The sequence below is a fragment of the Nannobrachium achirus genome (genome assembly GCF_963921795.1).
Source record: "Nannobrachium achirus genome assembly, chromosome: 21".
Taxonomy (NCBI): Eukaryota; Metazoa; Chordata; class Actinopteri; order Myctophiformes; family Myctophidae; genus Nannobrachium; species Nannobrachium achirus.
This window is the reverse complement of record NC_137828.1, coordinates 56,185,241-56,209,228: the sequence shown is the minus strand read 5'-3', so window position 1 is coordinate 56,209,228 and position 23,988 is coordinate 56,185,241. Positions and strand designations below refer to the sequence as shown.

The 23,988-nt window shown below is 44.3% G+C and overlaps 1 protein-coding gene across 1 annotated transcript in view; it reads right to left on the bottom strand.

Moving 5' to 3' along the window:
- The window catches only part of LOC308306798 (partitioning defective 3 homolog), an 806,734-nt gene that overhangs the window by 150,258 nt on the left and 632,488 nt on the right, over window positions 1–23,988 (bottom strand). The window contains exon 22 of the mRNA XM_080751840.1: window positions 21,539–21,909. Within this exon, the coding sequence (XP_080607966.1) occupies window positions 21,539–21,909 (371 nt within the window). The remainder of the gene's footprint in view (window positions 1–21,538; window positions 21,910–23,988) is intronic.

The window sequence follows — 23,988 nt, the reverse complement described above, 5'->3', positions numbered from 1 at the left end:
TACAAATTACAAAAGGTTTTGAAAGTGCGCGGTCCACTGCAGCCATCATCACTAGACTTCTCACTAAACGTAAACAAAACAACATTGTCTGTCTGTGAATGCTCTTCCTGTTGTCCTTCACAATAAAGTGTCCCCCTTTACTTCTTCCCAATGCGTGACATTTTACTCAGAAAAATAACAGGAAATAGGTGTAACAGAGGCAGCACGATGACGGTCAGGCAGATTGACGTTCATTTGGACTGAGACTGACTGTCAGTCGGAGGCTGACGGCCGGGCCCCCGCGGTTCATATCTATCTATAAATGCGAGAAGTCTCTGCGTGCGTGTGTGTGTGTTTGTAATCCGCGTATCTCGAGAACCGTTCGTCCCACCGGCTTCAGATTCGGCACGCGCGTTCCCCGCCGCGGCACGGAGTGCAGTGCCGGGTCTCGACCCGACCCGACGCGCGGTTTTCCCGAACCGGCGCGAAACGTTCGGAATCTCCTTATGCGGGGTTGATTGTTGACATCAGGCTGTTTCTGAGGAAATCGGCAAAAGCTCTGACTCATTGTGACATCACTTCATAAAAGGCTCTGACATCACGTACGCCACATGAGTCAACAAAAAATCTCTGTGAGTGTGTATGTATGTAGGTAATCCGCGTATCTCGAGAACCGTTCGTCCCACGGGCACGCGCGTTCTCCATAGACAGATATCTCCATATATGGGCATAAAATGGACCCAGAACTATAACTGCAGTGATCTCCATATATCCATATATGGGCATAAAATGGACGCAGATAGCCAGATATCTCCATATATGGACATAAATGGACAGAGGCAAACAGATGGTCAAAGATCTCCATATATGGGCATAAAATGGACGCAGACAGACAGATACAGATATCTCCATATATGGGCATAAATGGACACAGGCAAACAGATGTTCAAAACGGGTCCTATGACAACAGGTATAATGAGGTTTGCATTAAAGGGGGAACCGGCACTGTGTCTGCAACACAGTTGGAGGCACAGACAGATACTCCATATATGGGCATAAAATGGACGCAGATAGACAGATATCTCCATATATGGGCATAGAATGGACCCAGAACTATAACTGCAGTGATCTCCATATATGGACATAAAATGGACGCCGACAGACAGACAGACAGACAGATACAGATATCTCCATATATGGGCATAAATGGACACAGGCAAACAGATGTTCAAAACGGGTCCTATGACAACAGGTATAATGAGGTTTGCATTAAAGGGGGAACCGGCACTGTGTCTGCAACACAGTTGGAAGCACAGACAGATACTCCATATATGGGCATAAAATGGACGCAGATAGACAGATATCTCCATATATGGGCATAAAATGGACCCAGAACTATAACTGCAGTGATCTCCATATATGGACATAAAATGGACGCCGACAGACAGACAGACAGACAGACAGATACAGATATCTCCATATATGGGCATAAATGGACACAGGCAAACAGATGTTCAAAACGGGTCCTATGACAACAGGTATAATGAGGTTTGCATTAAAGGGGGAACCGGCACTGTGTCTGCAACACAGTTGGAGGCACAGACAGATACTCCATATATGGGCATAAAATGGACGCAGATAGACAGATATCTCCATATATGCATGGGCATAAAATGGACCCAGAACTATAACTGCAGTGATCTCCATATATGGACATAAAATGGACGCCGACAGACAGACAGACAGATACAAATATCTCCATATATGGGCATAAATGGACACAGGCAGACAGATGGTCAAAACGGGTCCTATGACCAGGTAAAAAACAGGTATAATGGGGTTTGCATTAAAGGGCGGGGCATTCATTCCCTATTTACATTGTTCCGAGTTGGCCAGGTCGCCGCCCAGCTTCTAGTATTATATAATTTGCAAAATACCCAGCGTAGCATTTGGGAAGGCACAGCCTACCCTGGCCTTATTGACCCGCCGCCTATGATTCTGGGGAATATCCATACATGGGTATGACCTTCAGAGATACACGGATACGTGGACAAGATGTGCCGGTTTTCATAGTAAACTTGTGCCAATAATTTCCTCCCCATACAGATTTCTGTGTGTTGTCACTGCTGTTGTATCCTAATGACTCACCTGCCAGTGAGGAGCCCCCACTGGGAGGACGTACTGTTGTATCCTAATGACTCACCTGCCAGTGAGGAGCCCCCACCGGGAGGACGTACTGTTGTATCCTAATGACTCACCTGCCAGTGAGGAGCCCCCACCGGGAGGACGTACTGTTGTATCCTAATGACTCACCTGCCAGTGAGGAGCCCCCACCGGGAGGACGTACTGTTGTATCCTAATGACTCACCTGCCAGTGAGGAGCCCCCACCGGGAGGACGTACTGTTGTATCCTAATGACTCACCTGCCAGTGAGGAGCCCCCACCGGGAGGACGTACTGTTGTATCCTAATGACTCACCTGCCAGTGAGGAGCCCCCACCGGGAGGACGTACTGTTGTATCCTAATGACTCACCTGCCAGTGAGGAGCCCCCACCGGGAGGACGTGGAGACTCCATGGCTGGAGGTGGGCAACCACTTACCCACTGTGCCATGCACCCGAGGGCCATGGAAACGCTGCATCTGGAGTTTGCATAGACCGAGGAGGAAGGCTGTACTGTAGGGAGTTTTGGAGGGTTCGAGTGCCAAGGCCAAAACAAACTGACTGTTATGCTAAACGCATAACCCCCTCCCCCCACCACCCCCAACGCCGCAAAGTGGAGTTTGCGTGTCAGGTATCGACAGGAGCCCCTCGGGACGTTTCGTAGGGGATTCATTCTCTGTTTTGCGGTTTCCACCAGTCTCGGGGAATGAGAAACCCCTCTGGTGTCGATTTGAGTACAAAGCCGCGGCAGCCCTTCAATCTAACGCATCCCCCCCCCCCCTCCACGCCCGCCCTTACACTTACACTCACACACACGCACGCACGTGCACACGAAACGTTTCGCATTCTCTCTGCTGGGGCACGCTTTGCCCTCAATAAGACTTTCTTTCTTCTTTCATCAAAAAATTCATTAGGTTCTTTACATATTATGCATGTCTGCCCGGGCTTCTCATTTTGAAGGACGTTGATAAAATGCAAACTGTACACGAGCGAACCTAATCAGCTCCATCCATTTGAAGTGGGTTCAAGTTAGGGTGGGTCTATCTTTCTCTCCCTCTCTCTTGCTCTCGCTCCGTCGCCCCCTACATCCCCCCATCCCCCCCCACACACACACACACACTCCTTTTCTATCGTTACGCTTTCAGGCTGTTTGCTTTCTTAAATGAACGTAATGGTACAAACGGGAGGATAAATTGCCTTCCGCGCGCGCCATCTCATCACATTCATCCCACGAGGGGCCCCTCCGTAGCCGGGATGGACGGGGGAGATAATTCACTTGCTTTGCCTGGGAGATACAACGTCTTGCTATCTGTGTATAAAGCCACGCGATAAGGTTGATGTGTATTTGGTGCATTAGGGCCCCCGCCGCACACTATCATCAGACTACAGAGCAGGCTTCTGGGAGGAGAGGGCAAATGCCTGCGTGCGTGTGTGTGCGTGTGTGTGTGTGGGGGGAGGCATGGTCGTGTGCATGCGTGAATGCACTATACAGTAGCCTATACATGCAGGTATAATCAATTCACTTCACTATAGATAACCGAAATCCTGATGTCATGCCGCAAGATGGCGCTATTTTCCCGGTTCCCATTGTTATTTTTTGTGTCGAAATAGCCATAAGAGAATCTTAGATCACGCCAAGTTTATGATATCCATTCATATTTTATATAGCTTGTTTCTGGTGAAAATGTATAATTAATTATGTCGGACAAAGGCAGAAAGTACACTTCCGGGACACTTCCAGATTTTAAATCACTGTTCCCCAATAACCACGTTCATGGGAAATGTAGTCGTTGGGTTTTGTTTGACTCGTTTTTAGTGTTTAATGTGTTACTCTTTGGGTAGATTTGTACATTACCAACTTTAGATAGATAGATAGATACCTTTATTATCCCAAGGGGGGAAATCAGTCGCCCAGATGCAGCACAGCAGTTTAAGGTTTACAAAGTTACAGAGAACTATGAAAAGAAAAACGCTCTGTTGTGTACAGTAAAAAGAGAAAGGCACACACAAAAAATAAGAATACAGTATATACATAAAGTGTCACAACACAAATGGCAATACTTAAAGCATAATATATCAATGCAGTGCCTAACAAAAGTGTCCATAACACGATGCTTCATATCCATATGAGTAAAATCGCCAGAATGGTTTGTATATTTTTTCTTTTCTTATATGAGGCAATCTAAGAGTCCCTTATGGGGATTTCAACACAAAAGATAACAATGGGAACCTGGTGATTAGCAGGCCTATAGCGGCAGTGACCTCAGACTTGGATGGTCATATTGCTGCAGGGGCCTCCTATTATTACAGCTTGTATGTTTCTGCTATGCTGCTTTTTTTCTTTTTTGTAGGAAGGGATTCAAACATCCTCCAACACAAGGTTGCCAGGGACAACGGATGCTCTGCAAAAAGGCAGCCCCCCCCTCCCCTAACAACAGCAGGCAAGCCGTGGCATTCACCTGCACTCATTACATACCTTCATCTCTCTTCACACCACGGACCTCAATGAGAGAACTGACATCCAGGACCCGGCTGTCTTTCTCTTTGTGTGCCATCCTTTTCATTCTCTTTTTTTTTTTTTTTTGAGGACGCTATAAGAAGGCACCAAAGGAAGAACATTCTTTTAGACACTAATTTCATGGCAAGCAAAATGGAAATCGCCACCCAGATGTCAGAGGCAAACAACAGGGGCCGCCTGGCGAAAACATGCCTCCGTTGGTGCTGGGGAGAAAATATGTGACAATGAGCCCGGCTCAAGACTGTACAACGTCTTGTTTGGCTTGGGGGGGTCGAGAGGGGCGAGGAGGGTAGCAGTGAGGGAGAGACACTGGACACAACACGCCTTTATAACACAGACAGTGATTAGTTATATACGAGTGGTGGAAAAAGTACACACATGTTTTACTTAAGTAAAAGTATCTACAGTATACTGCAATGTAAAAAATACAAGTAAAAGTGAAAGCACCAAAATTAGAAAGTACTCATTATGCAGAATGTTCCGTTTCACAGGTTCTCAAATGTCTAAAATATTTTGCAGATCTACAAGCTCACAATGTGTGGCGATGCGACACATCATGAGCTTGTAGATCTGCTATTTTCAAATAGTTGAACATATATAGTAACATGCATGTCTTGTAATAATAATAATAATAATAATCAAAATCTACTAAGTAGCCTAACTAAAGTTTCATATAAATGTAGTGTAGTAAAAAGTACAATATTTGTATCTGAGATGTGTAGTGTAAAAGTACTGAAAATTGGAAAAAATGTGTACTTAAGTACAGTACTTGAGTAAAAGTACTTAGTTACTCTCCACCACTGGTTATTATACGAGTGCAGCGTAATTGGTTACTGCAACATAATGCATGGGGCTCATTAAAGGGAACGGCCCTTGATGGTGTGACATCAAGATATCTTATTGCGTTCCCCCAAGGACCCGTAAAGCAACATTATTAAAGACTTGCACGTCGTTGCCGCGCTGATCCCGAGAACATTCATTTGTGTTTGCCGCTTAATTATTAAGAGGCTGGTTTTTAATCAAAGCTTCCAGATGTTGTAGTCTGGAGCGTTGATTCTAATCTGCCGTTGATTGCGAGTGAAATAAAAACAAAAAAAAACAAAAGGAAAATAACGAGGCAATTTGATTGTAGAACTAATTACGGAAATCAAACATGCAATAGCAAACAATAACAAAGCAACAGTACTGGATTTGTTAAATGACTGAGGATCAGCCGATGTTGTTGTTGAAGGACACTTTGAAGGTCTTCAGAGTTGTATTTTCATCTCAGGCTTCAGACACGCCGCAACCACAACCTTCCTACCCTGGCATTTTTGTAAAGAAAAAGTAAATAGCGTAGCGATGGTGCAGCGTTTTGAATCGGATTCAGGGACGTGCAGAGAATGTTAGACAGGCAGCGGCTGAAATTTCTAAAAGGGCCTTTTAGTGAAAATATCAAAAATAGCAGACCTAAAAGCTCACAACGTGTCGCAGCGCGACGCGTTGTGAGCTTGGAGGTCGGCTATTTTCGGTGATTGATAACACACTGAACTAAGCATAATCAAGTTAAAGGCAATTCTCTTGAATGCTGCCTTCAGGTATGGCATGGAAAGGGGGCATTTGCACTTCTTTCACTCCCGTATAAACTGCATTCATGGTCTGGGGCAAATTTTACAGGCAGATAAAAGGGCAGGCGCTCAAGCCCCCTTTGATGTCTATGTGTGCACATGCCTGACCGGATTGTTATCACCACTCCGGTGTCCACAGCTGTTTAGCTTTTGTTTATCGATTTCCATAGTCACAAAGCTTAAAAGAGCGGTGGATCAGAGTTATTCGGTGAGAAACTCATTCCTTCAGGACCGCCTTTAGAGAGCTATTAACTAATACTTGTCTCATCATCTGAAGAATGGAAGGAAAGTAGTAAAGGAATACTATTGCAGGACATTGAAAACAGCAAAAGCAGCATATCTACAAGATCAATTGCATATCTGCTGCTTTTGAGACTTTTGTGTGACGCTGTAGGGTATGGTCAAGTATGGCATTCATTTACGAAAAAACACAAAAATGTAGAAACTGGTGGTGATGACAGTGATGATGATGATGATGATGAAGCTGCACGTCCGGAAGTCGGAACTCTCTGACAAAAGGTTTGGTGGTCGGAGACAGTATGGACAGGCCTTTAAGTTAAGGCATAACAGCTGGTACTTAAGACTATCAAAACACAGCCCTATGTATGGCACATTATGAGTCCACTAGTACAGTGGTTCTCAAACGATTTGTTTGCAAGGACCCCCATTTGACCTGTTATGTTTATTCACGGCTATCTCTGTGTTTCTGTTAACATTAATGTCCACTCAAAAATTTTCGCTCAAAAATGGGATTTTGACAAAAATGTCCACCACCAGCCAACATGGCGATGACCCCTGATGATGATGATGATGATGATGATGATGATGATGATGATTAGGAATATCGTGGGTACTGACACGAGTGTGAGCGCCACACTCCCAGCCTGTGTGGCTCCCCGCTAACAGCCAGCTGTTTTTAACAGAGGTGGCCGACTGTAAGCAACACCCCTCACTCATCTGGGGGTGTGAAGTGCCTCGTTCACCACGGAATTAGCACCTGCCACTCCACGAGTTCCTCACTCCCATCAGCCTCAGAGGGCGATAAAACACTAATCTGGACCGAATACTGACTTCCCCGACACGAAAAGCCTTGACCTTTTCATCAGCGGGCGTGAAATGCATTAGCCGCCACCGTAATCCAATTTTAGCAACGCAGAGTTGTTGACTTGGTCTTGGTCAAAGAGGGAGCAGGGAAATAAAATGTAAAGCGATAAATAAATTACAAAAACTGACCCTGCGGTGGTGTTTGTCTGAGCGAGAGTTTAGGTGTAAAGTAACTAAGTAACATTGCTCAGGTACTGTAATTTTGAGGTACTTTTTACTTTACTGGAATGTTTCCATTTTTCTATACTTTTACTCCATTACATCTGTTGTACTTTTACTACACTTTTGTAGATTTACAGACCTGTATATACATTTTGGCCTTTGAAAATAGCTGATCAACAATCTCACGATGCGTTGCGATGCGACACATTGTGAGCTTCTATTTTCAAAAGATCTCAATACATTTTGATGTTATACATTGGAGAACTTGTGAAATGGTCCATACTTTTCTACTTAAAGTATATCTTGATACCAATACTTTTGTACTTTTACTCAAGTATTTCTACATTGCAGTATTGATACTTTTACTTAAAGGGGCTGTTCAGGGAAATAAGCTATTTGTTTATATACATATTGTACATGTAGAATGGTTATTTCTAAATCCCTGTTAAAAAAATTGGAACTGTATCTTACAGCATTGTAGAATAAGACCACTTTCCTTTTTTTAATCATGTCTGGGATAGCATATTTTCAGGCTTTCAACCTCGTACGTAAATAACGTATCACGGTAATACTGTAATATGTAATGAGCCTACTGTACTTTTAATTGGCTACTGTATCAGCCTCAGATCAGATACAGCTGCGACAGTTCATGCTTGTATGGTTGGGTTGCTAAACTAATCTGTGCTGATGAGCCTGTGTTCTGTGGCTCTCTTCCGTCCTTTTACACACACACACACACACACACACACACACACACACACACACACACGACACGGCACAGCAGCACTGTCGGTACAGACTCAGAGTGACAGAGACAGAAAGAGAGAGGGAGACAGACAGGAGAAAGTGGAGCAGCTTGCTAACACACACACACACACACACACACACACACACACACACACACACACACACACACACACACACACACGCGCGTGTGCGGATGTGCGTGCGTGTGCGTGTATTAATCCACCACGGATCCGCGGAGTTCGGTTAGCATAAGCTATGCTAAGCATTGCTTAGCTAGCTAAGCATAGCCTAGTTATGCTAACTCTAACTGCTAGCAAGCTCCTCTCTTTCGCTCTCTTTCTGTCTCTGTCTGTCTGTGCCGCTGCGCAGTGTTGTGTGTGTGTGTGTGTGTGTGTGTGTGTGTGTGTGTGTGTACGTGCGCGTGCATGCCTGCCTCCCTCTGGCGCAGCCCCACTGACACTATGTAGCCAATCACAATACAACATGTGTGTGACAGTGGTTGAAAAAGTACTCAAATGTTCTACTTGAGTAAAAGTATCACTACTGCAATTTAGAAGTACTCTGTTACAAGTAAACGTCCAGGATTCAATTCCATTTATTTGAGGAAAGGAATTGTATTGGTATTGGAAAAAGTATTGGTATCCTAAAACGTTTTTAAAAATACTTATTATGCAGTATGTCTCATTTCAAGTTTTCAAATGTATAAAAATATTTTGAAATCAGATCTACAAGCAAGCCCGACACATTGTGAGCTTTTTACTTTAAAAAAAAAATATAATAATAATAATAATACTCAAGTAAAGACAAAGTACCTGAGTACAAAGTACTTGAGTAAATGTACTTAATTACTTTATTTTTGAGTAAATGTACTTTAGTGTTTGTTTTTTTTTTCACTGAAAACCAAAGCAGACACCTCTGTGAATGGGTGTGGCTTCATACTGCACATAGGCCACGCCCCTACAGTCCTTGGCCAGAAAGGCCAGAAAAATATGTATTGGATTTGACAGATTTTGAAACAAAATTTTTCATACTTATTGATTTTTTTCATGATTAAAATTTTGTCTGTTGGTTAATAATACATTACTCTGTTGTGTGACAAACTGGGAATACCCTTGTTATCATCTTTATTTGACTGAACAGTCCCTTTAAGTAAAAAAAAAAAAAAAAAAAACGTAATCCACCACTGATAAAATGCAAAAGAGAAAGAGAAGAAAAACACCCCACCGAGGTGTTTTAATGGTTTCTCACTGCCTTCCTTCCTGCCTGTCTGCCTGGCTCTCCAAAGCTGCTGAGTTGCACAAGACTTCAAGGGGTGAAGAAGCACCATTGAATTCTGTGAGCTTCGTCGTCTGTGTCTGTCTCTCCCAGCTTTTCTCACCTACAGTAGCTCTCTCTCTCTCTCTCTCTCTCTCTCTCTCTCTCTCTCTCTCTCTCTCTCTCTCTCTCTCTGCGCTCTGGGGGAATCTTTACAGACTACTGGGTAATGGGAGCACCAGTCAATCAACTTGGTGCTTTCAAAAAGGTGATGCTTTTGTTTCGCGCTCGCTCGCTTCGCTTCTCCATGAATCCCATCGAGCCTGGCAGCCGTCAGGTTGTCGCGCTGACTTGACTGAAGCATGCCATCCAACACCCGTCAAACCCCAAAAGCCCCGGGGGGCCCGTGGCGTACAGCACCACACCGAGGAGTTGACTCCATGTCAGCTGCCTGTCTCAAATTAGGTCATTCTTATTTCACTGGTTTCTAGACAAACTTTTCCCCTCTTCCCATTAACCACTTATAATAGCATATATGCGTATAAGGAAAATTGCGACGCGTCTCAACACATTTCTGCCTATAAAGACATGCCCAAAATAGAGAGCCCGGGTTGAAAGTGGTAAAAAAGAAAATAAATAAATAAAAAAACGTAAAAAGAAGTTCACCACCTTTGAGAAAAAACTCGACGTGAGAGATGGGAGCAGAATTCGCCATCCAGGGGCGTAAAACGATATTTACTGTTGCTTTTATATAAGGTCTCGACTGAAACGAACGGGGCCCTACGAAACCTCCGCGTTTCTATTGGTTGCCCTTCAGTTTTTACAGACTCTGACACACGTTGTCAAAACACAACTCACGTTGCCAGCTCCAATAACTGGCCGAGGCTGGTAATAAATTGGTCAAATGAGGCTCTTGTTGTGCTGCGATCCCGCGTGGCAGGGCACAGTAAAAACCCGATATGGCAGAGCGGAGCGGGGCCAGGATCACTAAATGTCCACAGGGACCAGGGCCCCCCCACCACCGCAAGGGGGGGTTTATAAGCTCAGAGCTTGACTCATTCCAGGTTTATGGTCCCACTGACCTTCCCATTAGAGCTCTATTACCAAAAGTCTATTAGAGTAAGAGGGGGGTTATATACCGAGGCTGTTTACCCAGCTGCAGTCTCTTCATATGAACTGTATTGAACAAACAACAAGAGTGCAGGCTATAAGGCTATAAGGCCCGGTCACGGGGTGCCTGACTCACACAGCCTTAATTTGTGTATGAAATTCAACGCAACATGTGTATAAACACATGTGGTGCATACAAAGAGATGTGTGCGAGAGCCATATATTTGCGACTGGAAATTGCATGCATGTGCACCCCGCCCCTCTGCCCCGTTGCTAAGAAAAGAACACGAAACCCACATCAAGCAGCAAGGGGGCCCCTAACCGTCTCTAATTAGTTGATTGGATTCAAAGGGGCCCTCACTTCTTCTTTTGAGGTATACTGTAAATGATCCGCTGTAATGACAGCACACAGGGATGCACTGTACACAAAACGAACGGGGAATTAAGTATCCTGGGAGTCCGTGTGAAGGTGCAAAAAAAAAAGGAAATCTGAGGAGATTCATTCTCTTCAGTCATCTCTGAGCGAACAGAAGAAAGACTGGTTGTTGTTGTTGGCTATGCCTGCAGAAATAGACATGTCCTTGGGTCAGGTTGGGGTCAGTTGCTATTTTGCAACGTCTCGGTGGGTCATAAGATTGTCAGCAGATTGTCAACACCCGGGGAATTATTCAAAAAAATAATAATAATAATGCTATTAACTGCGCTGCTGGCGAGAGACAGGGTTTAGTGATAGGCCATTTACAGTACGAACCACCCTTGACAACAGCGAGCTGTGTTGCTCTCCAGAAATGCAAAAGAAATGCCTCACGCTATATGCAATCATAGGGACTTTTGTCTGTAGATAGATAGATAAATAGATACCTTTATTATCCCAAGGGGGAAAAGCTGTGGCCCAGAGGCAGCAAAGCAGTTTAAGGTTAGAGAAGTATGAAAAGAAAAAAAGAAGTACTGTTGTGTACAGTGAAAAAAATTGGAGCGGTGCATTTGAGCAGCAATACCGTCTATCTGTCTGTGTGTGTGTGTGTGTGTGTGTGTGTGTGTGTCTAGGCTGCTTAACAGCTATAGGCTGCTCAACAGTGCCTCTTCGTCACCCAGCGGTATTGCAGCTCTTTCGTGCCACACGGTTGAGGACAGGGCTGAGGACATGAGGACACACTAAGGCAAATGTAGGAAGCGGCTATGACCGCTCCAAAAAGCAAGGCACAAAAAAAGAAGAATAATGTGTGTGTGTGTGTGTGTGTGTGTGTGTGTGTGTGTGTGTGTGTGTGTGTGTGTGTGTGTGTGTGTGTGTGTGTGTGTGTGTGGTGCGCACGTGTGTGTGTGTGTGTGTGTGTGTGTGTGTGTGTGTGTGTGTGTGTGTGTGTGTGTGTGTGTGTGTGTGTGTGTCAAACCTCAACAGGCTTAATCTCATATTTCTTCCCATCTAACCTTTCCCTATTTCAAAACATTTCCTTTCCCGCCCCTGAAGATAGGATCGCCTTTGTCTTAGTCTCTTTGATCTGGCTGTGTGTGTGTGCGGAGGCCACCGCGGACGGAGCCTGGCTCTGTGTGTGTGTGTGTGTGTGTGTGTGTGTGTGTGTGTGTGTGTGTGTGTGTGTGTGTGTGTGTGTGTGTGTGTGTGTGCAGGCCACCTCAGACGCCTGCAACAGTATCCAGGGTCAGGGTTAAACACCGTTCCACCTCCCCTGTCTCACTGAAGACTGACTGACAGCAAAGAATGAGTAGGTCAGTCCAATGTCAGTCCAATGTCCTGAATCCAATGTTGGTCCCTTAACACAACTACTGCCTCTTAATCTGAAGGTTTGCTTGGTGCCTCGGTGCCACGCCGTTTCCTCCATAGGCCGCTGCTATTATTTTGAAGGGCCGGAAGGGGGTTGTTTTTGTTTTTTTGGATTATCACTTGACGGCAACGATTACGTCATCTAGTCACATGACAGTGTGAGCCCAGAAGAGAACATGGCTGCGCCCAGCTTTTGTGTACAAGTATGGAGAGTGGAGACCATCCTTTGTATAAGAATGTCCCTTTTGGAGAAAATGAAGTCTCTTTATGGGCCTCTCAATGGATTTACTATGGAGGACGTTAACTTCGCGTGCACGCCCGACGTGCGTTGTAAACAAATCGCGGACATTACCGATGCGGGCGGGACCGGAGCGACGTACAGTAAGTAATAATATCTTTACTGTATATACAGTAAGATTGACAGTCCTCGCCGTCAACGGCGCCATGGTATTAACCCTTTCACTGACGGTGAGCGTCGTCAAGGGCAGCAGAACAGTTAACACCAGTAAAGTGCTCAATCAGACGTGAAATTCTGTGGTGTCGGCTCTTCGTATTTGTACCATGGAAGTTCCTTTATGTTTAATTTAGAAATGCAAATGACTGTTTGTGTTTGTTATGACAAGGCTGGTTTGGAACGTGAATAACATTCAATAAATAGCAAAACAGCGATCCTATGAGTTGAATGAGATACGGTTGAATATTATTAATCTCAAAGGCACTCAATCTCACTCAGGCAATCTCAAGACAAATATTGTGGGCCGTACAACCAAGCTGGCATAGCCTACTCTACATAAGATATGCAAAACAGGGAGGAAAAAGAAATGAAAAATTAAAAAAAGATTTAAAAAAAAATCACTGTTGAACATTCGGTGCATGTTTTACATCAACACTAAACACTCGCAAGAAGCTAATCCTGTCTCTGCGAATTAATTACAAAGTATATATACTCAGTCGAGTAAATTACTCAGTCAAGTAAATACTCGAGTATTCAAAAGTACAAATTACGCATTTCCTTTTTCAATATCAATGCATTGCTGTATTGAAATGTAGGACTTTTCATCCAAAAAGAGTCCCTTGCTAGAAACGTAGTGGAGTCAAAAGTGCAATCTTTCCATTTGAAATGTAGCAGAGTGAAAGTCATGAGCTTGGAAAAATATACAATAATAATAAATAAAACATTAGTAAACATATTTACTGTAGTTACTGACCACCTCTGATGACATGTTATCAACTGTGGTGGAAAAGGTTCTCACATTCTCACAAAATGCACTTAAAGTACCAAAAGTAAAGAGTACTCAAGTACTCATTAACTAGAATGTCCCATTTTACAAGTTTTCAAATATACATGTAGATAGATATAAAATACAGATATAAAATTATTTAGAAAATAGCAGATGTACAAGCTCACAATGCAATTGCGACGCATTGTGAGAGGCTACTTTCAAATGTATATACAGTATGGGCTGAAGTGGTTAATGCATGTTTTGTAATAATAATAAAAATCAACAAAGTAACTAGCAACTAAAGTTTTGAAATAATTGTAGTGGAGTAAAAGTTAAATATTTGACTCTGAGATGTAGTGGAGTAGAAGTAGAAGTACAGCAAATTGGAAATGCTCCAGTAAAGTAAAAGTACCTAGAAATTGTTGTACAGTACTTGAGTAAAGGTACTTTGTTACTTTATGCCACTGGTTATCAATATTTCAGGCTCAGATCATGATCATAGCCTATATCCTAAGCTTGCATTTTAACACATATGGTGCCAACCCCGAGTTTCCCGAGTTTGTATTGGTACTACCGCTGTGCCAACCCCGAGTTTCCCGAGTTTGGGCCGTTTTTGAAAAAAAAAAGTTTTTTTTTTTCCAATTTTTTTTTTTTCAAAAAATGTTTTTGGACCTCCAGAAATGTATTAGGCATGATCGCGATCGCGAAATTGCATGTTTAACCCCCATACCAACTCATTCTTTCAAACATGGCAGCCATGTTTGTTTACATCTGAAGAAAACATAATGGCTGATAAATCATGAATGCCTGAACGGATTTCCAAGCGGATTTTTTTTGTTTGAAAGCTGTGAAGAGCATCTACACACGTGGTGCATCATCTAGGCATGGGCGTGCACTTTTTACACAATTGCACAATTACATGGAAGTCTATGGTAACCATGGCAACGCGAGACATTGAAGAGAAAAAATCATTGCAACATAAGTGTTAAATGAAGACGCAACGTGTGGGGGGGATTCACATTTATCATGAAACCTCTAAAACAAGTGAGATAAGAGAGCTAATCTTTTCTTTTTTTTTGGTTCGTAGAAATTAATGAATTTCGGCAGAGGCGGGGCTAGTATTTCCATATCAGTCAAATTAGAAGCAAGTGTAAGTTGTTTGAAGATAAGTAAAAAAGAGATACCTTAAAAGACATGAAAGGAGGTAATAAGATCTAAATTGACTGAGCCGCCATTCCTGTCTGATGAAGCTTAGCATTTAAAGGCACATGGCCTGATTTCTTAAGAAATTCTAGTAGGGAAGAAAAAAGACGGTTCTCAGAATGTCTTAGACTCATAGAATGTGATGACATCACACCGTTGTACTATACAAATACAAACCCCAAAATCAATCCTCCAGTTCTAGGCAACACAGAAGGGGGGGACTTTTTTTCTATTTCCACGCAACTCCTCTAAGGTATATTAATGACATATTTCAATATTGAAAATGGGTGGTCTTCCCCTTTAAGTGAAAAGGACCTTTTCTTTGACGATGGCTGGCCAGATTGCTGACATGGAAACATAGGGTTTTTTTAAAAATATTAGAAGGATTCAAAAGACACTTTTGAAAGAATCGGGTAAAAATTCAAATTTTCACGATTTTTCAAAAATAGCAGATCTACAAGCTCGCCGCGCTGCGAGCTTGTATATCTGCTATTTTTCAATAGTTAAAGCATTCAATATTCCCAGGCCTAAATGCGTTAAACATTTGGCAGACACTCTTAATCCAGAGCAACTTGAGAGCTTGTACGTGGCTTCTAGACAGGCTAGCTATTTCTGGCTAGATATTTTACCTTTTACTTTCATTTTGTGTTTTATTCTTTCTTGATTTGGCTCTTGCCTCTACCCGTGCTGTTAGTACGTCTCCTGTGTTTCCTCCTCATTGCCGTCGCGGTTATGACACTTGCATTTCTCTCTGCGGTGGATCAATGAAGGGTATCTTATCTATCTTATCTTAATCACACGCACAGCGCAGTGGCTATTGATATTTCCTGCCCGAGAATCGATGGTGAAAAGTTGTCTATCACATCAGGGAACCTTTTATTCAGCCTGACATGAGAGAGGAGAGGCGTCGTCTCCCGCTGAACCTAGGGGGGCAGGGACGTGCAGAGAATGTTAGAGAGGCAGGGTCTGAACTAAGAATAACAGGTCAATACTAAAGTCTGGAGATGTGGCGTAACGGCATGGATTTCTACACAGAGAGGGCAACATATTAACTCATCTAGTGCCATTCGCGAGATATCTCGCGAAATGTACTCGAGTATCTGTAGTGCCATTCACGTGAGTATCTCGGGAAAAGTAATATATTACTGTAACGGCGAGTACATTACCGAGAAGAATGGCCGGCGGTCCGGAGACGAAATCCGTCGCTGATTTCGCATCATCACGGCTCCACGAGCAAAAAATAGTCCCATCCATAACATTGAGGTGGACGGGGGATCTCATCTTTAATGTCCATTATCTCAAAACTACACTTTAGAAGCTAGGATGGAGGCAGATGCTCGCTTATGTTACACAGTTATAAAAGCTTCCGGTCGGCCATTACACAACTCCACGTGGACACGGATCGGTTCCGGCGCACGATCCGATGACGTCAGACCGGAAGAGATTGCGCGGTGGACTTCTGGCCTTCAAAATAAGACAACGCAAGTGAATGGGACCTGAAGGAGGCACTTTGGACATTATAATCCGTTAATGTCTGGGGCTCAGAATGAGTTAAGACTTTGCATTCAAGCAGGAGAGGGCAATTCTCTTGAATGCTGCCTTCAAGTATGGCATGGAAAGGGGGGCATTTGCATTTCTTTCACCATAGTAAAAACTGCATTCATGTTCTGGAGAGGGCACTTTTTATCGACGGATAAAAAGGGCAGGGGCTCAAGCCCCCTTTGATGTCTATGTGTGCACGTGCCTGGGTTGGAGAACGGACTGCTGCTGACTGCCCCGCTGCTCAGGGGGACGACCGTTTAGACAGGCCACACATAGGACACGGTCAACTGAAGACTATATCCTGAGGAAACATGGCCCTCTATATCTCCTCCCCGAGGAAACCTTCACTTCTTCAGACGTATGGATCGCCTGCCTCTCTCTCTCTCCTCCTGAGCCCCAGATGGTATTGGCACGTGGATTTACTACGGGCGGTTGGATGGAGCCTGATAACCTTGTCATATCTGCCGCCTTCGGTCAGGACAGAGCCATGCAGGACGACGAGTCTGTCTGTCTGTCTGTCTGTCTGTCTGTCTGTCTGTCTGACTGACTGACTTGGTCTGTGCCAGGGGGGTCAATTGGGTATGGCAGGGGTATGCAGCTGCCATACCTTGGGTCCAGGGGGGAAAATAAAAGTTACTTTTAAATATAAATCCATGAATGTCTCTTTGTCTATCTGTTCTGGTTATATGTTGTTAAATTACAGTAAAATAACTATAAGCAAAATGTAACAAAATGGTCCCTTTAACAAGGTATTATAATTATATTCTCCCCATCTTGACAAAATGGTATATGCCCAGGTCCCGCAAGTCAGCTGCACAGGTGCAATGCATTATTGTTAATTGTGGCACGTTTACTAACATGCCAAGTTTAGCTGCACTTGAACAACCATTCCAGGCTACCATATCCAGCCCAAGAAACCGTAGAAATAGGGGAAAAATAGAATGTACTTCTTATAATAAATGTATCCTGCCTGTTGCTAAGGTATGGCAACATGACTGGTGTCTTGCACGCGCGCCTTCGCGTGCGTGCAAGACACCAGTCATGTTGCCATACCTTAGCTTTTTCTGAACTGACGCCATTGCGGTCTGTGCCAAGATCCTCCGAGCACCACGCACAACACGCACGCAAGCATGCACACACACACACACACACACGCATGCACACACACACACACACACACACACACACACACACACACACGCATGCACTCACGCACGCACACATGCGCGCACGCACACACACAGTGGTGTAAAGTAACTAAGTACATTTACTCAAGTACTATACTTGCAGTATATAAGTACAATTTCAAGGTATTTGTACTTCCAAATATTGTACTTTTACTCCGCTACAAATATTTGAAAACTTTAGTTAATAGTTACTTTTCAGATATATGTGAATATATTATGAAACATACATCAATCCACTTTAGCCCTATTTTATCCACGGGTTTCCAACGCCCCATAGTGCATTGCGCAGACGCTGTACCGAGCTTCCGGCGCCGCAGCCGAGTGTGATTACAAGCTCACAACGGGCTGCATCTGCGACGCGACGTGAGCTTGTATGTCTGCAGTTAAACCGGAAGTGTGGTCCAAATAATCTCCAGTAAACTCCCGCGGAAACAGGTGGATACCTAGGCTATTTGAAAATAGCTGATCTACAAGCTCAAGTTGTGAGCTTGTAGATCTGCTATTTTCATTTTGTACGTTCAGTACTTTACTTTTTGATGCCAACACTCGTACTTTTACTAAGTAAAACATTTGAGTACCACTGCACGCACACGCACACACACACACACACACACACACACACACACACTGAACCTTGAGCTGAAAGGTCATAAGCCCTCAAGTGACAGCTGTCAGTCACAGGGGGGGAGGTGGCATTATGTGAGCCATTCATAACAGCAGCAGCCCAGGAAGGCTGTGAAAGAGCTGTGTGTGTGTGCGTGCGTGCGTGCGTGCGTGCGTGCGTGCGTGCGTGCGTGCGTGCTTTGGAGAGTCACATAATATCGCCGTTGTCGCGTGGAAAACCTTGTATGTCCAAAACTGCTCGTTTTGTATTTATCATTTTAAAAAACAATCTACTGGCACAAAACGCCTCGCTCCGTAGATCTGCTATTTTCACTAGTTTTGTGCAACAGTCTTGCATGCTTTACGAAAAAGGGTACACATTTGAAACCTGGAGATACAAGGTTTCTGCCTGACAGTGACGATAATATATAGTAAGTAAAGTGGTGGTTCCCAAAACGTTTATAGACCCTCCAGAAAAACGCAGGCAAAAATCCTTGATTATGCGATGAAATATGTAGGGTTTTATGTGATTTTATGCGGTGAAATTGCGGAAAGTTGCTAAATATGTGACATGCAAAATGTGCGGAAAGTTGCGAAAAATGATTGGGAAACACTGTCTGACATACGGTAGCCACGGAAACACAGTGATATAGTTTTCATGGTGTGGCAGTCGTCAGGGGCTGTTAAGTATGACATCATTTTGTAGGCAGAGGAGAATTTCTGCCCCCAGTTTCCGTGAATCTTTTTACTATTTTTACTATTTACACATTTTTCTTCTCTTTGTTGTTGAAAAGAAAGTATTAGAATTATACTTTAGTCATTATTTTTGTCTCGGATCTGTTGGATAAGCGAGGGACAGAAAATGCTCTGAGGGCAGAGTTCTCCTCTGCCTACAAAATGATGTCACGGCTTAAAAGCCCCATAAGAGGGTCTAGCTGTCTGTGTCTTGTGCACTGGTGGGAGGGTTTCTGAACTGTGGTCCCCTGAGACACAGGCCCAGTAGAAAGAAAATGGTGCTAAATTATCATGAGCACGAGTGAGGACCAATTAAGATAGGTTGAAAATGGGTGAAGTCGTGCTTTAAATGACTGTACCAACCTGGTGACCAACGAGCTCTAAAAGCTGTTTTAAACATAAATCATGTTTTTCTTGTGTGTGTGTAATGTTTAAATGATGAAATTCATGGAAAGACTGTAATTTTCTTTTTTTTCTGGGGGGGGGGGGGGGGGGGGATTACTTGTAATCCGAGGATAATAAAAAAATGAGTGGCTGACATTAAATTCTCTCTTGCGCTCTCTCTCTCTCTCTCTCTCTCTCTCTCTCTCTCTCTCTCTCTCTCTCTCTCTCTCTCTCTCTCTCTCACGCACACACACACACACACACACACACACACACACACACACACACACACACACACACACACACACACACACACACACACACACACACACACACACACACACACACACACACACTTTTTTCTTTTAACTTCTGTGAAAGTTTTTCACACAGCTAGACGGCATTAACCAAAGTAGGCGTACGCCAGGTGTTAAAAGTGTTTAACCGACTTAAAACCGATTTGAAGTGACTTGCATGTAAGAAAAGCACACCTCGCACTTAATAAAACACAAGCCGCACGCCGACCCTGTCTTGTCACCACATCAAATATTCCTGTTGACGCAGGGATTATGAGCAGCTCAGCGCTCAGCAGCAGGGGTGTCGCACCAATTTCTGGGCCCTGGGTACAAGGATTCACTCACATTTTGTGCTTTAACCATTGAAAAATAGCAGATATACAAGCTCACTGCGAGCTTGTAGATCTGCTATTTAAAAAAGAATTATAATAATAATCAAAAGTCTAAATATTTTTAGACTTTTTTTTTTTTTTTTTAAACCTATGTTTCTATGTCAGTGGTGCTCAAACTTTTTCATGTCAAGGACCTCCAAAATGATGTATTTGGCCGTGGACCCCCTACTCAAAATATTTTGTTCCAGGGACCCCCCCCCCCCCCCCCCCCCTTCCCTCACAAGCAAAAGTTGAGTTACAAATGTCCGCTTAAAAAATACCTATATTAAAAAATTTGCACACATTTTCACGACTTTTCAAAAATAGCAGATCTACAAGCTCGCAGCGCGGCACTCGATGCCGCGCTGTGAGCTTGTATATCTGCTATTTTTCAATAGCTAAAGTATATAAAATAATGAAGGCCCCTCCACCTTGGGCCCTGGTAACTCGGTCCCACTTGTCCTCCCCTTGTTACGCCCCTGCTCGGCAGACAAAGACAGTGGGAATTGACAGCAAACCACGTGCACTCTCTTGTAAAGGTGTGTGTGTATGTGTGTGTGTGTGTGTGTGTGGGTGCGTGGGAGGCAGGGGGGGATTACTTGTGATCCGAGGATAATAAAAAAAAGTGTGCCTGATATTAAATTCTCTCACTCGCACGCGCACGCACACACACACACACACACACAATCACAGAGTTGCCTGCCTGAGGATTGTGCGCCTCCTTGCCAGGAGCAGCAATGTCTTCTGGGAGGACGTAGCGATAAAACCGTGGCTGTGGAATTCGTATCTGTGCGTTGCGTCACGCGTGACAAAACAACAACAACAACAACACTGGAACGTATCCATTATAGATGAGGCTGAAATGAAACACATACTGTAGTAGCAAAGCTGCAATGTTGCACCTTGATTGTGTGTGTGTGTGTGTGTGTGTGTGTGTGTGTGTGTGTGTGTGTGCGTGCGTGTGTGTGTGTGTGTGTGGGCCTGTCTAAGCTCCTTTGTGCCGCGCTGTGAGCTTGTATATCTGCTATATAAAAAATGTAATAAAAAGATCTTGAAAGTGTTTTGAAGTAGATTTGTAGTAATTGTAGTAGAATCGGGCCTCGTTTTAAACTGTTTCCCATTTTGCCGGTGACTCTGGGGATGGAACCCCCTCCCTGGACCCCCTTCAAGGACCCCTGGGGGTCCCTGGACCCCCTGCTTTGAGAACCAGTGCTGTGTACAGTATAAGACCCATGCGTGAGTGCAAACGCCACCCCAGACCCATGCAGTGTGGATCGGGGGCATGCAGAAACCAAAAACCCAGGGATATCAAACACACTCACAGACACACATTAGACTCGTCACTCCACGAATGAACCGTGAAACCAAGGAAAGACTGCTTTCATCTTTTATGCCCCACAGACAAATGGGACTTTCTGAAAGTGGATGGATTGGTCTCTACAGAGACATTCAGGGTACTATACTTGAGATTGCATTGATTACTGTACATGTCGTGATCATGTTGTACTCCGGGCCGCTATGAAAATGAGAGCTTGCTCTTCCCTGAATCAATAAAAAAAAGTGCAACCTTACCTGTCTGGCGGGACGGGAGGGCCACGTCCGTTACGCGGCTTGTTGACCTGAGCGTACAGCGCCTCCAGTGGCTGTCCGTTGTTGTCCTGAAGTGTGGCAACGCCACGCGGCGTCACCTGGGGGCTCTGGGGGAGGTGGTAGTGGTGGGGGTGGTGGTGTTGTTGGCCACCGCCGCCGTAGGTGGTCTCGCCGCCGTTGTTGCTGCCGCTGTCCACCGACGAGTCCAGCGAGCCGATGCCGGCGTACGGGTGCTCGTCGTCCGAGCTGAAGGTGGGGCGCATCATCATGCCCCCCACGCCCACGTCCTGGATCTCGGCGTACTCCCGCTCCCGCGCTGCCGCTCGCGCAGCTCCCTGGTCTTGGCCTGTATCCTGTGATGGGGACAGAGAGAGGCGGTGTATGGTGGGTGTGCACATACAGTAGCACCCTCGCTATCGCATGGTGTTTCGATACAATACAGTACAGTATAAATTATCTTATCTTATAGGTCAGTGTTTCTCAAACTTTGACATTTCAAGCTCTCCCCTTAAAGCCCTTTGCACACAGGACAGTTGCGTTTTTTCGTTTGCTGCATGAATAAAACGCATTGGATTTGGTGTGCAATGCTGTGCGGAATCAGCACTGCGGAGCCCAAAAGGAGTCATAAAAGGAGTGATGAGTTTTTTACCGCATGCGACAAGACGCAACAAATCGAACTGGGTTCGATCGGGAAAAAAACGCACGGCCGCAGCCACTCATCGCACGAGTAATTCGGATCCGGTGTGCATGAGGTCGTAGAGAATCATTGTTTTCTTTTAAAAAAAATGAAATTGTCTGTTTTATCCCTGCGGATAAACGCGCCTGTGTGCAAAGGGCTTAACTCTGACAGCGTACAAATGGAACCAAATGCATTTGTACACTGTCAGAGTTACAGACTTGTAAGGGTCCTATTACAGTAGATCCCTCTAAAGGAACCCACAGAGTCCTTGGAATCCACTTTGAGAACCACTTATAGGTTATCTTGAGGTATTCCAAGGTCTGGCGTATCAACCGGTGTGGCGAGTGGAAGACGTATATGGACACTTCTGAGAGATGACTGATGAGGCCATAGGAATTGGAGACAATATTCTAGGTGGTGATGGTTATGATTTAACGTGCATGATATCATTGGTACAAGCTACCAAATATCATATCATATCATAATGTATTATAGAAGTACTATAAGTGATGATAAAATATGAAGATAAACACCTAATTCCTAATATATACATAATTCTTCTGCAAAGGACAGAGATCTATGAGAGAAAGATTCAGTAGATTCTAGCGCATTCACCAAATATTCGAATATTTGAATATTCTAATATCAAAGTCACTATTCGACGTTGTTCACCAAAGTCGAATATTCGAAGATTTTTTTTTTTTTATTGTTTCCTCTTTGAAAAATGTATAGTTTATAAAGCTTGGCTAGATAGGAATTCATAAGAATGAGTTGTAAATGCCCCTGGTGGATGAATTTGTTAATGCTCTATACCAGGGGTTCTCAGACCTTTTTAGGCCGTGACCCCCAAAATAAACATATTTGAACTGGGGACCCCCACCCTGACTTGGAATTGTGGGTATTACATTTAATGTGACTCGGTTCCGCAGATAAATATTGTGAAAATAGCAGATCTGCATGCTCACAACGCCTTGCAACGCGAGGCGTTGTGAGCATGTAGATCTGCTATTTTCACAATGTTTTTTTTCCCACAATTTTCACAATGTTCGCCTCTTGCTTACTTAATATTTTACAGTTTGGCCAGTCCTGTCGAATATTCAACCATTCGAATACTTTGAGGTCGAATAATTCGAATACTAAAAATCACTATTCGTGAATGCCCTAGTAGATTCAATATAATATTCTGTCCCAAGTGAGCAAGGGTCAGGGGGTCGTGGGGCGTTCGCTTAGGCCTTTCCTTCCTCCTGCTGCCTCTTAAGTGGCTTTTCCTCTGGCCTGTAACAGAAGGAAGAAAGGTACGTACTGTACATCAAGCCAGGAAGCAATGCAGTGTTCTTTCAACGCGTTGAAAGAATGGCAGGGGATCTTCCTCCCCGCCCCACTTCCCCCATTCCCTTAACGAGGGGATAGGGAGGGAGGGAAATCGGCCTTTCTGATCTCTCTCTCTCTCGTTCTATAACTTCCACTGCCTTTCACCGCGCTCCTCTCTCTCTCCCCAGGACGCACTTCCACACAACAGGGCCTTTCAGGGGCCCTTCCTGTCCCCCTGCGGTGGGGCCCGACAGTGAATGGCATGGTCTGTCTTATGATGGCTAACAAGGCGCAGGCGTGCAGCAGCAGAGTGGGACAGAGCTGGTCGGGTTGGACAGTGGCGGACCAAGAACTACTCACATTTCTTACTTAAGTTAGGACACGTTAATTCACGTAGAAATACTCTGTGGCAAGAAAAAAGTCCTGGATAGAATGTACTTGA